Raw genomic sequence first — 16,280 nt, 5'->3', positions numbered from 1 at the left:
GAAGCTAATATTGGAGAAACAGAGTCATACTTTCTTGCCCCAACCAGAAAGTGAGCGGCAGCATTCTGGACTAACTGTAACCTGTGTATCAGGGATTTGCTAATCCCAGAATACAGCGAGTTGCAGTAATCGAGGCAAGAAAAGATAAAAGTATGAGTAGCTTTCTCAAGATCCCCAGAAGATAAAAAGGCCTGATCTTACCTAATAGACGAAGCTGGAAAAAGCAACTCTTGACTGCAGATTTAACTTGTTTCTCAAAAGAGAGGTTACTGTCAAAGATAACAGCAAGATTGAGGACTTGAGGTTTGCAAAAGACAGAGAGAGAGCCGAGAAGTCCAAGACCAATTTGGGCTTTAGCTGATGGATCCACTATAAGCACCTCCGTTTTATTTGAGCAAGAGTGTTGCTCATCATTTGAACTCTTATTCCCAGGCTGAATGCCTACTTATGTGAAGTTTGCATGATCTTCCCTTGATTCCTTCAGTTTCCACAGGAGGTTCTGGCTTTTATATTGGGTACAAAGACATGAGTATGTTGATTAGTTGCTGCCTTGTGCCTGCCTGCTGCTTCTTGGATAGTGTTCATCATTCTTGACCCTGAAATGAACAAACCCAGTAAGAAAATGGTTGCACATTTTTCATATAGTGTGAGCACTGGCAGACTGAATGACTTACTCACCGTCACATGGAAAGCCATGAGGTGAGACTTGACCTGCAGCCATGTAGTTTTCTATCCTTCTGCTTACCCTGTAGGCACACTACACTTGACTCAAGCCAAAACAAATCTCAAGTTTCCATGCTACCCACCACAGTACTTTATCTTCCTTGCTTACTATCAGAAAAATCATACTGTGAACTTAATGACAATAACAGATATTTTATTTTCTATGATCAATACTTGCAGGTGGAATATCAGAATGAAGAAATCGATGCCAGCTTGGTGGAATATGAGGATAATCGGCCCATCCTGGACATGTTTCTTCAGAAACCTATGGGGCTTCTGTCCCTCTTAGATGAAGAAAGTCGGTTTCCACAGGCAACAGATCAGACTTTAGTAGGTAAGCTGTACCTTCTAAGTAGGAAAGTTATTCAATTTTTTCCATGTAATATTACAACAGAAGTCTGTAAAAATGTGCCTTTTAAAAAATATATTAGAGATATTCATGATTATATTCTTTCAGATAAATTTGAAGACAACCTGCGGTACAAGTACTTTTGGAGGCCAAAACGAGTGGAACTTTGCTTTGGAATTCAGCATTATGCGGGAAAGGTAAGACAAGATGAAATGTCACATGAGAAGCAACGCATTCTATGACACCAAACTTTTCCTTTTACCAAAATTTGCCTTAAACATGCGAAAGCCATTTCCTGTAATGGGACTTTGGCTGATGCATTACCTGTTTTGTTAAATAAAGCGTTAGAATTCTAAGAAGAGCTGGACTGAATTTTGTTGATAAACTTTGAATATTTGCAAAAAGTCTAAATGATAATGCATACTTTTAGGTTTTGATATTAAACATCCCCTCCTTGAACTGCCACCTTATCGTGGTGGAGGGGTTTGCATGTCCCAATGATCCTAGGAGCTCTGTTGTCCGGGGCTTAATGCCCCTGGTAGGGCCACCCAAGGCAAACTGGTCCTAGGTGAGGGATGAGACAAAGAGTGGTTCAACAAACCTCCAATGATGAATCAAACCTTTGGACAACGTTTTCCCTTGCCTGGACGTGGGTCACCGGGGCCCCCTCTGGAGCCAGGCCTGGAGGTGGGGCTCGATGGCGAGCGCCTGGTGGCCGGGCCTGCACCCATGGGGCTCGGCCGGGCACAGCCCGAAGATGTAACGTGGGTCCCCCTTCCCATGGGCTCACCACCTATGAGAGGGCCCAAGGAGGTTGGGTGCAGTGTGAGTTGGGTGGTGGCCGAAGGCGGGGACCTTGGCGGTCCGATCCTCGGTTACAGAAGCTGGCTCTTGGGACGTGGAATGTCACCTCTCTGAAGGGGAATGAGCCTGAGCTAGTGCGTGAGGTTGAGAGGTCCTGGCTAGATATAGTCGGGCTCACCTCGATGCACAGCTTGGACTCTGGAACCAATCTCCTTGAGAGGGGCTGGACTTGAGCGGGTGTGGGCATACTTATTGCCCCCCGACTTGGAGCCTGTTCATTGGGGTATACCCCGGTAGACAAGAGGGTAGCCTGCCTCCGCCTTCGGGTGGGGGGACGGGTCCTAACTGTTGTTTGTGCACCTGGAGGAGGTGCTAGAGGGCATACCTTCTGGGGACTCCCTCGTTCTGCTGGGAGACTTCAATGCTCACGTGGGCAATGACAGTGAGACCTGGAAGGGCGTGATTGGGAGGAATGGCCCCCCCGATCTGAACCCGAGTGGTGTTTTGTTATTGGACTTCTGTGCTCGTTACGGATTGTCCATAACGAACTCCATGTTCAAGCATAGGGGTGTTCATATGTGCACTTGTCACCAGGACACCCTAGGCCTCAGTTCGATGATCGACTTTTTGGTCGTGTCGTCGGACCTGCGGCCACATGTCTTGGACACTCGGGTGAAGAGAGGGGCGGAGCTGTCAAGTGATCACCACCTGGTGGTGAGTGGGCTTCAATGGTGGGGGAGGATGCCGGTCAGGCGTGGTAGGCCCAAACGTGTTCTGAGGGTCTGCTGGGAACGTCTGGCAGAGTCCCCTGTCGGAAGTAGCTTCAACTCCCACCTCCGGCAGAACTTTGACCATGTCCCAAGGGAGGTGGGGGACATTGAGTCCGAATGGGCCATGTTCCGTGCCTCTATTGTTGAGGCGGCTGACCGGAGCTGTGTCCGTATGGTGGTCGGTGCCTGTCGTGGCGGCAATCCTCGAACCCGTTGGTGGACACCGGCGGTGAGGGATGCCGTCAAGCTGAAGAAGGAGTCCTATAGGACCTTTTTGTCCTGTGGAACTCTGGAGGCAGCTGATAGGTACCGGCAGGCCAAGCGGAATGTGGCTTCGGTGGTTGCCGAGGCAAAAACTCGGCCGTGAGAGGAGTTTGGGGAGGCCATGGAGAACGACTTTCGGATGGCTTCGAGGAGATTCTGGTCCACCATCCGGCGTCTCAGGAGGGGTAAGCGGTGCAGTGTCAACACTGTTTATGGTGGGGATGGTGCGCTGCTGACCTTGACTCGGGACGTTGTGGGTCGGTGGGCGGAGTACTTCGAAGACCTCCTCAATCCCACTAACATGCCTTCCAATGAGGAAGTAGAGCCTGGGGACTCAGAGGTGGGCTCCCCCATCTCTGGGACTGAGGTCACCGAGGTGGTCAAAAAACTCCTTGGTGGCAGGGCCCCGGTGGTGGATGAGATACGCCCAGAATTCCTCAAGGCTCTGGATGTTGTAGGACTGTCATGGTTGACACGCGTCTGCAACATCACATGGACATCAGGGACAGTGCCTCTGGATTGGCAGACTGGGGTGGTGGTCCCCCTCTTTAAAAAGGGGGACCAGAGGGTGTGTTCTAACTACAGAGGAATCACACTCCTCAGCCTCCCTGGAAAAGTCTATTCGGGGGTTCTGGAGAGGAGGGTCCGTCAGATAGTCGAACCTCGGATTCAGGAAGAACAGTGTGGTTTTTGTCCTGGTTGTGGAACGGTGGACCAGCTCTACACCCTTAGCAGGGTCTTGTAAGGTGCATGGGAGTTTGCCCAACCAGTCTATATGTGTTTTGTGGACTTGGAAAAGGCGTTCAACCGTGTCCTTTGGGGAATCCTGTGGGGGGTACTCCAAGAGTATGGGGTACCGGACCCCCTGATAAGGGCTGTTCGGTCCCTGTACAATCGGTGTCAGAGCTTGGTCCGCATTGCCAGCAGTAAGTCGAACCCGTTTCCAGTGGGAGTTGGACTCCGCCAGGGCTGCCCTTTGTCACCGATTCTGTTCATAACTTTTATGGACAAAATTTCTAGGCACAGCCAGGGCGTTCCGGCGTAGAGGGGTCCGGTTTGGTGGACTCAGGATTGGGTCAGTACTTTTTGCAGATGATGATGTCCTGTTTGCTTCATCAGGCCGTGATCTTCAACTCTCTCTGGATCAGTTCGCAGCTGAGTGTGAAGCAGCTGAGATGGGAATCAGCACCTCTAAATCCGAGACCATGGTCCTCAGCCGAAAAAGGGTGGAATGCCCTCTCAGGGTTGGGTTGTGATATCCTGCCCCAAGTGGAGGAGTTCAAGTATCTCGGGATCTTGTTCACGAGTGAGGGAAGAATAGAGCGGGAGATCGACAGGCGGATCGGTGCGGCATCCGCAGTGATGCGGGCCTTGCATCGGTCTGTCGTGGTGAAAAAGGAACTGAGCCATAAGGCAAAGCTCTCAATTTACCAGTCGATCTATGTTCCTACCCTCACCTATGGTCATGAGCTATGGGTAGTGACCATAAGAACGAGATCGCGAATACAAGCGGCTGAAATGAGTTTCCTCTGCAGGGTGTCTGGGTTTTCCCTTAAATATAGGGTGAGAAGCTCAGTCATCCGGGAGGGGCTCAGAGTAGAGCCGCTGCTCCTCCGCATCAAGAGGAGTCGGATGAGGTGGCTCGGGCATCTGATCAGGATGCCTCCTGGACGCCTCCCTGGTGTGGTGTACTGGGCACGTCCAACCGGGAGGAGGCCCCGGGGAAGACCCAGGACACGCTGGAGGAACTATGTCTCCCGGCTGGCCTGGGAACGCCTCTGGATTCCCCCGGAAGAGCTAGAAGAAGTGGCCGGGGAGAGGGAAGTCTGGGCATCTCTGCTCAAGCTGCTGTCACCGCGACCCGATCTCGGATAAGCGGAAGAGGATGGATGGATGGATATTAAACATAAAAAACAAATCAGGAGTTATATGATCAATTTACAGACCTTAGGACCTTTATTTTTCGTTCTTAGTCAAGTTTTACAACTTTTAAGCAAAATCATTTATTATTGCTTGGCTGATGCCTTTATCCAAGGAATCTTACCACATTTATGATACAATTTGTTACATTTCTTTGGTTTTCCAATTTGGAGCACAAGCAGGTCAAGAACGTACTCTCATGGTTGCACAGTCTCAGTAGCAGGATTTGAAGCAGCAAGCTCAGGGATTGAGGTCCAAAGCCTTAACCACTACAACACACTGCCTGCATTTTTAATAAAGTCATCTTATTTGGCAACATTGATATTCACACTTGTGAAAATGTTTAGACTGAGCATATTGATTCTGTGTCATCTCCAAACAGTGATATGTACTCTCATACTTATACCTTGGATTTAGTTATTACTCAAGGTATTAGCATTCAAAAATGTAATTATCTCAACTGTAAAAAAAAATCAAATCAAGTGGCTTTATTGTCATACCATCCATACACCATATTGCAGCATACAGTGGCATGAAATAACGTTACCCAGGACTGCAGTGCAGCATATACATTAACACAAGACAAGTTCAAGACAGCTAAAGTACTATACAATACTATCTTTATATATAATATGCTACCATGGCTGTTCATTTGTTTGTCCAGGATTTTAAATCACCTGTAGCTTGCAAACCATTTAAACTATTGACCTGAAATTTGGTACACATATACTACGTGAGGTCTACTATCTGCTTTCGGGGTGATGATTGACCTCCAAGGTATTCCTCTTTTTATTTTTATTTTATTTTATTGTAGAATCAACTCTCGGCAGCGTCCAGCATGGCGGCCATGCAGTGCATGTGAATGGGCGCCGTTCTCATCCCTACCACTTTCGTCGTCACTTCCCCTACCTCTTCATATCTTAAATCATTCTTGAGGCAGATTGAAGACTTAAGTTCCAGCTGAAGTGAAAAAGAAAAGAAAACATACTAAGTAATTGCAACACAAACACTGGCTTAATCAATTTTAACGCGAAAAGATGCCGATGAAAGAAGAGAAGCAGCGGGCCGCTAGGGTGGAGTAAAGAAGAGCTGCTCAGGAAGCAGCAAGAGCATCAACCTCTGAGCAAATGAATGCTAAACGTACAGAGAAAGAGGGTGAATACTAGGAATACACAAGTCAAGTGTATTCACTGCACGTTATTGTGCAGTGCACGGTTACTCATAAATAGATAAATTCTCTCTATATATATAAAATCTAATGTCTGTCTGACTGCTTTTCACATGAGAATTGCTTAATGGAATTTGGTAGGGATTAACAAGCATGAATCGAAGAGGGAGGCTGTGGGTCAAGAGGATGGGGAGTCGGGACCTCAAGAGTAGGGGGAAGGTGGGGTCATCCTCACTCATGCACCAACCTCTGTTCGAGTCGGGTCTGTATGTCTGTCTGTTTTTCACGAGAGAACTACTTAACGGACTTAGATTGGGTGTTTTTCTATAATTTGCTTGAACATTCCGGTTGACTTTGTGACTTCTCTCATTGCATATTATAGTTTGCTTGCGACAGCAATTTATAAGCGTAAAGTGAAGAGAGTGGCTGTGGGCCGAGGGGTGGGGGAGGCATACAATTAATCAATTGGTGCTCAGATTATTTGACATGCTGCCTCGGACATACACATCAATAAATACTGTTTTAGAACTCAACGTTTCAGTTCATTATTCTACAGAATTTTTAAATTCCATTAATCCTTCTGGCATGCCGCCCCACAACAAAAGCAGGAGCACCGATTATTCTTTTAGGAAACCTGAGCCCACCCAAACTTTGTACTGGTACCCGTCTCCAGGCCTGTCAGCTTCAGAACAACATCATAGTGGAGATAATCATCACAGGATGTGACATTGGCGAGAGGGTTTTAATCCCTCGCATTCCTCTATTTGCGACGGACATGCCCTGTCAATTCAAGAGATTACTCTTCCCGGCGAAGCTTTGCTTTGCAATTTCAATTAACAAGACCCAGGGACAGACACTCAAGTTGGCAGGGGCTTCTCGCATGGCGAGCTTTACGTTGCTTTCCCCTGGGTTAGCTCCCCAAGAAACCTATATGTCCTCACCCCTGATAACAAAACCAAAAATACTGTATATCAAGAGGCCCTCGGATAGGAAGCCTATCAATATAAATTGTTCTCAATACAAATTACATTTTTTAAAAATTTTTATTCATTTTTAAAGTTTGTCCTGTTCACTACTACATGGGCGGAAATGTGGGGTACAGCTAGTAGGTAAAAAAGTGAAGTAGATAGTAATAAGTAAATAGTTATCCATCCATCCATCCATCCTCTTCCGCTTATTCAAGGTCGGGTCGCTGAGGCAGCAGCTTGAGCAGAGATGCCCAGACTTCCCTCTCCCCGGCCACTTCTTGTAGCTCTTCCGGGAGAATCCCGAGGCGTTCCCAGGCCAGCCGAGAGACATAGTCCCTCCAGCGTGTCCTGGGTCTTCCCTGGGGCCTCCTCCCGGTTGGACATGCCCGGAACACCTCACCAGGGAGGTGTCCAGGAGGCATCCTGATCAGATGCCCGAGCCACCTCATCTGACTCCTCTCGATGCGTAGGAGCAGCGGCTCTACTCTGAGCCCCTCCCGGATGACTGAGCTTCTCACCCTATCTTTAAGGGAGAGCCCAGACACCCTGCGGAGGAAACTCATTTCAGCCGCTTGTATTCGCGATCTCGTTCTTTCAGTCACTACCCATAGCTCATGACCATAGGTGAGGTTAGGAACATAGATCGACTGGTAAATTGAGAGTTTCGCCTTGCAGCTCAGCTCCTTTTTCACCATGACAGACCGATGCAGCGCCCGCATTACTGCGGATGCCGCACCGATCCGTCTGTCGATCTCACACTCCATTCTTCCCTCACTCGTGAACAAGACCCCGAGATACTTGAACTCCTCCACTTGAGGCAGGATCTCGCTACCAAACCTGAGAGGGCACTCCACCCTTTTCCGGCTGAGGACCATGGTCTCAGATTTGGAGGTGCTGATTCCCATCCCAGCCGCTTCACACTCAGCTGCGAACGGATCCAGAGAGAGCTGAAGATCACGGCCTGATGAAGCAAACAGGACAACATCATCTGCAAAAAGCAGTGACCCAATCCTGAGTCCACCAAACTGGACCCCCTCAATGTCCTGGCTGTGCCTAGAAATTCTGTCCATAAAAGTTATGAACAGAATTGGTGACAAAGTGCAGCCCTGGTGGAGTCCAACTCTCACTGGAAACGGGTTCGACTTACTGCCGGCAATGTGGACCAAGCTCTGACACCGGTTGTACAGGGGACCGAACAGCCCTTATCAGCGGGTCTGGTACCCCATACTCTCGGAGTACCACCCACAGGATTCCCCGAGGGACACGGTCGAATGCCTTTTCCAAGTCCACAAAACACATGTAGACTGGTTGGGCAAACTGCCATGCACCCTCCAGGACCCTGCTAAGGGTGTAGAGCTGGTCCACTGTTCCACAACCAGGACGAAAACCACACTGTTCCTCCTGAATCCGAGGTTCGACTATCTGACAGACCCTCCTCTCCAGAACCCCCGAATAGACTTTTCCAGGGAGGCTGAGGAGTGTGATAAATAATTAACCACAAAAATAATAAAGAAGTATTACCAAATGCAACAATTGTACTGCATATAAATAAGCTATTAGGAGCAGTTCTGAGGGGAGTGACGCAGCACAGAGTTCAGACTTAGGACAGCCAAGGGGTAGAATGTGTTGGAGAACCTTGGCAGAACTGAATTCAATGCTACAGCACAGTCTTCCAGATGGAAATGGATCAAAAGGACCATTGAAGGGCTGAGAGCAGTCCTCCACAATGCTGTAAGCTTTGCAGATTCTGTACTTAATAAGGGTGTCTTTAACGGAGGGCAGAGAGGGTCCCATGATCTTCTCTGCTGTGTGCATCGTCTGTTGAAGGACCTTGTGGTAAGAGACATGGCAGTTCCCAAACGAGATGGTGATGCAGCTGATCAGAGCGGATCTTGATGGTGCCCCTGTAGAATGTTGTGAGAAAGTCTTGCCTTCCTTAGCTGCCAAAGAAAATGAAGATGCAGCTGTGTTTTCTTGGCTATGGAGGTGGTGTTAATTGACCAATTAAGGTCAGCTGCCATATTCACACCAAGGAATCTGGTGGACTGACTAATTCCACCACAAAGCCCTCTGTAAATAGTGGTGTGGGCAGCATGGGCCTTCCTAAACAGTCATCTTTTTTGTCTTGTCCACATTAAGAGACAGATTTTTGCACCTGCCACAGTCATACAGTACCTTCTTTCTGTTAGCTGACTCATCCCCATTGCTGATTAAACATTCTACCTTTGTGTCATCAGCAAACCTAATGATGCTGTTAAATCTGTAGTCAGCTACACATTAATGGGTTAGTGGAGTAAACAGACGTGGACCGAGTACGCAGCCCTTGGGGGTGCAAGAGTCCAGCATGATGGTGCTTAAGAAAGTGTTTCTGACATGGACTGTCTGGGGTCTCTCTGTTACTAAGACCAAGTTCCAGGTGAATAGTGAAGTGTGGTAGCCTAGCAGATTCAACTTCCCTATAATCTTCTGAGGGTTGATGGTGCTGAATGCTGAACTGAAGTCTACTTACAACATTTTAGCATGTGTTTCTTTTGTCTACAGTGTAGATGGGACAGGGCCAGATTAGGAGTAGATGGTATGGAATCCATGGTTTAGGCACTAGGAGAGGATCATGTGAAGTGGGAAGTCCACCTGAGTGATAAACGGTGATTAGTCACTGAAGCAAGGGACAATTTGACACGGGTCTTGTGGTGGTTTTGAAGCACATGAGGTTGACTGTCCCCCTCAGGGAAATAATGAAGATGTCAATAAAGATATCTGTCAGTTGGTTCCATTTAGTTTGTTCTTCTCCTTACCAATACATTCTTTGTCAAGAATCAGCACTGTGAGCATATAAAACAACTGTAGTACTTTTTATTTATTAACATTCGAAGAACCTTAAATTTGAGCCTGGGGACTAATAAGAAGACAGATCACCTGACAAATACTGAATCATGTGTGAAACAGGCTTTCATTAAAGCAGCTCCTCTTAAATTAAAAACAAACTTGGTAAATCACTTTTCACTTTAATGATGCCACCCACTCACTTCAATTACAATACCAAAAATAAGAACATAAATGAAGAACAAAAAATCTGGTTAAAATTTTCTTAAGCCATTAAACCATATTAGGACATTCTCTACAACGCCGATGACAACTTCCAAATGAACATTTTTACTCCATGCCTGCTTTTAGGATGGAGTTTTTTTTGGAGAGCTTCTGTCTTTAACTTTGTCTCATCTTGATAATGCTTGCTTTGTTTTGTGGCATCATATTACTGGATGGGTTTGGACTGCTGCATTTTGCAGGTTCATGTAATAATAATTACAGTAATAATAATACAACTGTTTGTTGTGCATCTATTGGAAACACATCCAGAAAAAGCATCTGTTTTTATTAATACTTCATCATCTGACTTCTCGCAATCACTTAAAGTCAACAGATGGTGCACAACTGCTTAATTGGTGCCACAGAGTCATCGCTGCCAAAGTAATTACTTTTAAATAGGTAAACTTGATATTGTACAGATATATTTGTGAAGAAGATGGGTTAACCATTTTATTGCTTAATAATAATTTCCATTCAAATGCTGTTTTTCTCCAGTCTTTTTATTGGATTCAAACACTCTTTGCACCCTACAGTATAAAAGTCTCTAAGATGTATGCAGTCTAATTATGGCACTACAAAGTGTGACTGCTTGAGGACACTAGACTTGTACCCAGAATAATGGTCAGACTCTTACGTAGTTCGGCAAAAAAGGGGATTATGATTTTCAGGAAGGGATTGCAGAATAGGAGCGTTAGAACAATCTCGATGAGAACAGATCATTCAGGCCAACAACGCTCACCCATTCTGTCCACTTAATTCTTCCAAAATAACATCAAGTCAAGTTTTGATAGTCCCTAAAGTTCTACTGTCTGTTGCACTGCTTGGCTGCTTATTCCGTTTGCCTGTGGTTCTCTCTATGAATAAAAGCTTCCTAATATTTGTGTGAAGTTTACCCTTAACAAGTTTCCAACTGCGTCCCTGTGTTCTTGGTGAACTCATTTTAAAGTCACCATCTCAATCCACTTCATAATTTTAAACATTTCAGTCAGGTCTCCTCTTTATCTTCTTCTGCTTAAACTGAAAAGGCTCAGCTTTAGAGGTGAACAGGGAACAATAAGCCCCATCAAAACAAAGACTGTGCCCCTCATAGGTCTAACTTGTCTGACAGAAGATTTGGGTGTCCTTGTTAAGGTTTGACTGAGCAGAACCTCTGGTATCAAGTCTGCCTTTCTGAGTAGTACTTCTGGGCCAGTCCAAACATCAGTGGTCCCAGATAGCTATTTCACCCTGATGGTTTTTCAATTATTAAAAGAGCAGTCACCAGGGAAATGTTACAAGAGGGAATCATGGTGACTGAAGTAAAAGACCAAAAGATAAGAAATGCAAAGATAAATCACTGTTGAGGTCAGACAAGATGAAAACCAGAAGATCACGAAGGTAACTGAGCAAGCAAACTGCAGGGGCAAAGCAAAAAATCAAAGTCAAAAATAGTTCAGAACCAAAATGAAACCTGGCACTAAACCTTCTTATATTGGAGCTAACTGCCACTAAAGTTCTTAATTTTTGTTTATCCAACTGAGGGATATCGTAGACGGGGTGGGACCCCTCCATATCTTTACCGCTCTATAGCAAATGTGATGGTTCTGATTACATGACTTGTCTCATGCATAGCATAAATAAAAGAGTAGGAATAAAAACAAAAGCATAATTAGTATGTCCTAAAGCAAGGAGTGGCATGGTGCAGAGCCGCCATCTTCAAGAGCTGCCAACCTTGTGGCCAAAGAACTGAGTTTTGTCCTATATTGTCCCATCACAATCCTTGCTTTAGCTTCGTTATCTTGTCCATGGAGTGTTCTCTGCAACTTTCAGGAGAGGAACAAATGCCTCACAGTCTGGTGTGCCTTTTGGCTGTCATTCACAATGGTTACTTTGCATGCCAATCCTTTTTGAACCCTTCTGAAATGAAGAGTGGAGGGGTGGGTACCGTTTGTAGCATGCATCCCAAACAAGACAAGTCATGACGTAGTTTTGGACCCTATAAGAGAGTTTGAAAAAACTTACCTGGGGGTTAAGGTAAATAGTTTATTTATAAGTGTGCCACGTATTCTTGACTGTATTCATTATTTAAGAAAGGAGACTGGGTATTGAGCATCAGGATGTACCACTCTTACTATTAATTTTTTATTTTTTTCAGTAATTCTGGAGAAAGATTTTTTTTTTGTAACTGAGCAGTCTCTAAGCATGTGGCTACAGTGATGAAAATGTGCAGCTTGTTTTCTTTATTTTTTAGGTTTTATACAATGCGAGGGATTTCTGGAAAAAAATCGCGACACTCTTCCTGCCGATATTATGGTGGTTTTGAGGATGTCTGAAAACAAACTGTTGCAGCAGCTATTTTCAAGCCCCCTGACGAAAACAGGTAAATTGCAAAACATTATTGTTACAGGCTTTGTTATTGATCATTTCAAAATTAACAATTTCCTCCATGTTCTACATATTTGTCTAGTTCTGTTACCTGCTATAAGAACATAAAAATGTGAAAAAAACAAGAGGAGAACATTAGTTCTTCAATCTCGTGTCTCTAGCTAATAGCTAAGGTGTCCCAATATCTTATCTTCATACTTCTTTAAGGATTTCAAGGTTTCTGATTCAACTCCGTGTCTCTGTTAGCTTGTTCAGATTCCACAACAGTTTGTGTAAAGAAGTCTTTCTGGCTTCAGTTTTATATTCTCTTCCCTTTATTTCCACTGATGTCCTTCAAGTATGTGATTCACCATTAAGGTGAAAGAATTCTGCTGGATCTACTTCATCGATACCATTGAGGATTTTGAAGAACTGGATTAGGTCCCCCTGTAGTCTTCTCTGCTTGATACTAAACAGGTTTAATTTCTCTGATTCTCTCAGAATACAACATGTCCTTAACTTGTGGGATGCACAAGGACTTGGTGTCCTGATCAGAACTGCATGTAACTCTCCACAAGCATTCTAACAAGTGCTTAACGTAGTCCAAGCATAGCATCCCTTGTTTTATATTCAACAGTTTTTTACCTTCTAACCTGACATTTTATTTGCCTTTTATATTGGTTCTAAACATTGCTTAGGCAATGAAAAATGTTGAGTCAATATAAACCCATAAGTCCTTTTCAGATCCTGTTTCCTTGAGAACCATGTCTCCCATTTTCTATTTATAGTTGATGTTCCTTTGTCCATATGTCGTACTTTGTACTTTCCTACATTAAAACTGCATTCTCCAAGTGTTTACCCAGTTCTGAAGCTTGTCCAGGTCTTTTCAATTTTTTTTTTATTTGCTGCTGCCTTAGTGCCTGCCATTGCTCCAATTTTAATGTCATCTGCAAATTTCACAAGTTTACTAACTACAACAGAATCAATGTCACTGATGTAAATCAGAAAAAAGTAATGGATGAAGGACAGACCTCTGAGGGGCCCAACTGATGGCTGCTCAATCCCTCTGATGCGCTTAATTCTCTCTTTATCAGTACTGTTTGTCTTCTGTCGGTTAACCAACTTGAGATCTCGTTTTTTAGGTCATCTCTGATGCCAACAGCTTTTAGTTCCAAAATTAACTTAACAAAATTATGTCATATGACATTTGTCAACTTCTTCAGTTTATGTTCAAAATAATCAAAAAGATTTGTTTGGCAGGGTCTTCCTCTCATAAACAAAACAGGCTGTTAAATAGTATGTTATTTTTATATTGCTACTTTTCTAACTTATTTCTTATTATTATCTCTATATATAGTCTTCATTTGGATCTTGATCTTTGTTTGTCCGCGAATGAATTAGAAGAAGAAGCACTAGATGGCAGTAGAGAGACAGCTAAAACATAGGCATTGCATTAAGAATCTCCTCCAGGCTTATACTACTGAAGACTGTAGTACTCCAGTCACACCTCAAAACACAGACATTCAAACTAAACAAATTGTTGTGCTTTAAATTAACTAATCTTTATATATAATCTTCATTTGGATCTTGATCTTTGTTTGTCCGCGAATTCCACGCATGTGTAGACCACCTTCCAGTTTAGTACGTTGTTGTTAACAGGATTGTCAACAATGTGCCGGAATAATGAAAGGGGTGGTGGACAGTGTTACGCTGGTTAGCTCCTGAGGCCTGGTTAGAGATGAGATTTGCTGAAGATAAAAGGTACGTGCCTCCGTAACATATGAATGATAGAAAGACAGTGGGTAAAATGAATGACAACGTAACAGCACGTTCCGGAAATTATTATTGTTACGTTGTAGCCGGCGAGTGCTGCGCATCTCACAGTTGTACCGTGGCTTGCTCACATGTCAGTGAAGTGATCCCTACTTATGCTTTAAAGAGCCTAGATACCTATGTGTCCCCCTTTTATAACCATTGCTCCGTGTATATTGCCTTACTCTTTGGATTGCCACAAAGCAACCTGCGAGATTGGAGAAAGGTTGAGAACAGATCGTGAGAGGAAACGACAGCATCGTGAAAACGAGACGGACTGTGAACGGAGAGAAGCAGAAATGCTCCTACACCACCACCATAATTACTATTCGGACAGTGATTCCGAGTAGTCCGTTCCTATCGAATCAATGTCCAAGGGTTTTCTTTTGTAATTTTGTTTCCCTTATAAAAAATCATAATGCTGTGTGACGAAGGGCCCAGTTCATGACTGGCAGCCGCGTTTTAACAGGGAGCCCTTCACAGACAACTTTAACACGCGCAACGTAGTTGGGCGCACATGGCTAGTAGATTCTATAATTTTGCTTGGCACAGAAGTAAGACTTATTGGTCTGTAGTTACCAGGATCCATTTTGATGATTGGAATCACATTTGCAACTTTTCAGTCGTCCAATACTTCTCCTTTCTCAAGTGACTGCTCATATATGCCTCATAATGGTTTATAAATGACACATTTCACTTCTTTCAATACAGTTAATAAAAACTCAAGTCTGGGGATTTTATTAGGCTTGAACATATCAAGGGCTTGAAGCACATCTGACCTCTTCCGTCTTAAAATCTAGGAATAGAAGTTTGAAATACAAAACCAGACGCTTTCTCAATGGGAATTGTTTGTGCACCATGCAGTCCCTACATTGATGGATTGAAGGCCAGTTGTCCACAGGGCCGCCATCGTCTAATTATTCCACGTGAAGCCGGTAAACCATGAGGACTGATTGAAATCATTTATGTTAGATATAATGCCCAGTGGGGGCTCAGTGGTATCGCGGCCTCAGAACCCCTGCAGATTTTGCTTTTTCTCCAGCCTTCTGGAGTTTTGTTTTGGTTTTTTCTGTGCTCCTGGTCATTGGACCTTACTTTATTCTTTGTTATTTAGTATTGTCTTATTTTTATATTTTCATTTTTATAAACTTTTCTTTTTCATCTTGTAAAGCACTTTGAGTTACATTGTTTGTAAGAAAATCTTCTTCTTCTTCTTCTTCTTTTGGCTGCTTCCGTTAGGTGTTGCCACAGCGGATCATCTTCTTCCATACCTTTCTGTCCTCTGCATCTCGTTCTGTTACACCAATCCACCTGTATGTCCTCTCTCAAGCACATCCATAAACCTTCTCTTAGGCCTTCCTCTTTTTCTCCTGCCTGGCAGCTCTATCCTATAGCATTCTTCTCCCAATATACCACAACATCTCTCTGCTGCACATGTCCAAACTAATGCAATCTCACCTCTCTGACTTTGTTCTCCAACCGTCCCAACTTAAGCTGACACTCTACTGTACTCATTTCTAATCCTGTCCACCTCGTCACACCCAGTGCAAATCTTAGCATCTTTAACTCTGCCACCTCCAGCTCTGTCTCCTGCTTTCTGGTCAGTGCCACCGTCTCCAGCCCATATAACATAGCTGGTCTCACTACCGTCCTGTAGACCCTTCCCTTTCACTCTTGCTGATATTTGTCTGTCACAATTCACTCCTGACACTCTTCTCCACCCATTCCACCCTGCCTGCACACTCTTTTCCACCTCTTTTCCACAATCCCCATTACTCTGTACTGTTGATCCCAAGTATTTAAACTCATCCACCTTCGCCAACTCTACTCCTTGCATCCTCACCATTCACTGACCTCCATCTTGTTTACACACATGTATTCTGTCTTGTTCCTACTGGCCTTCATTCCTCTCCTCTCTAGAGCATATCTCCACCTCTCCAGGGTCTCCTTAACCTGCTCCCTACTGTCTCAACAGATCACAATGTCATCAGCAAAACATCATAGTCCACGTGGACCTCCTGTCTGATCTCGTCTGTCAACCTGTCCATACACCATTGCAAATTAAGAAAGGA

At 44.5% G+C, this 16,280-nt stretch overlaps 1 protein-coding gene across 1 annotated transcript in view; it reads left to right on the top strand.

The window, feature by feature from the left end:
- Nucleotides 1-16,280, top strand: part of myo3b (myosin IIIB) — a 619,900-nt gene that overhangs the window by 314,181 nt on the left and 289,439 nt on the right. Inside the window, 4 exon segments of the mRNA XM_051930711.1 lie at nt 904-1,057; nt 1,181-1,269; nt 12,284-12,296; nt 12,299-12,416. Of these exon segments, the coding sequence (XP_051786671.1) occupies nt 904-1,057; nt 1,181-1,269; nt 12,284-12,296; nt 12,299-12,416 (374 nt within the window).

The sequence above is a fragment of the Erpetoichthys calabaricus genome, chromosome 8, assembly GCF_900747795.2.
Source record: "Erpetoichthys calabaricus chromosome 8, fErpCal1.3, whole genome shotgun sequence".
Classification (NCBI taxonomy): domain Eukaryota; kingdom Metazoa; phylum Chordata; class Cladistia; order Polypteriformes; family Polypteridae; genus Erpetoichthys; species Erpetoichthys calabaricus.
The sequence above is the reverse complement of the archived record's forward strand: the minus strand, read 5'-3'. Positions and strand labels throughout refer to the sequence as shown.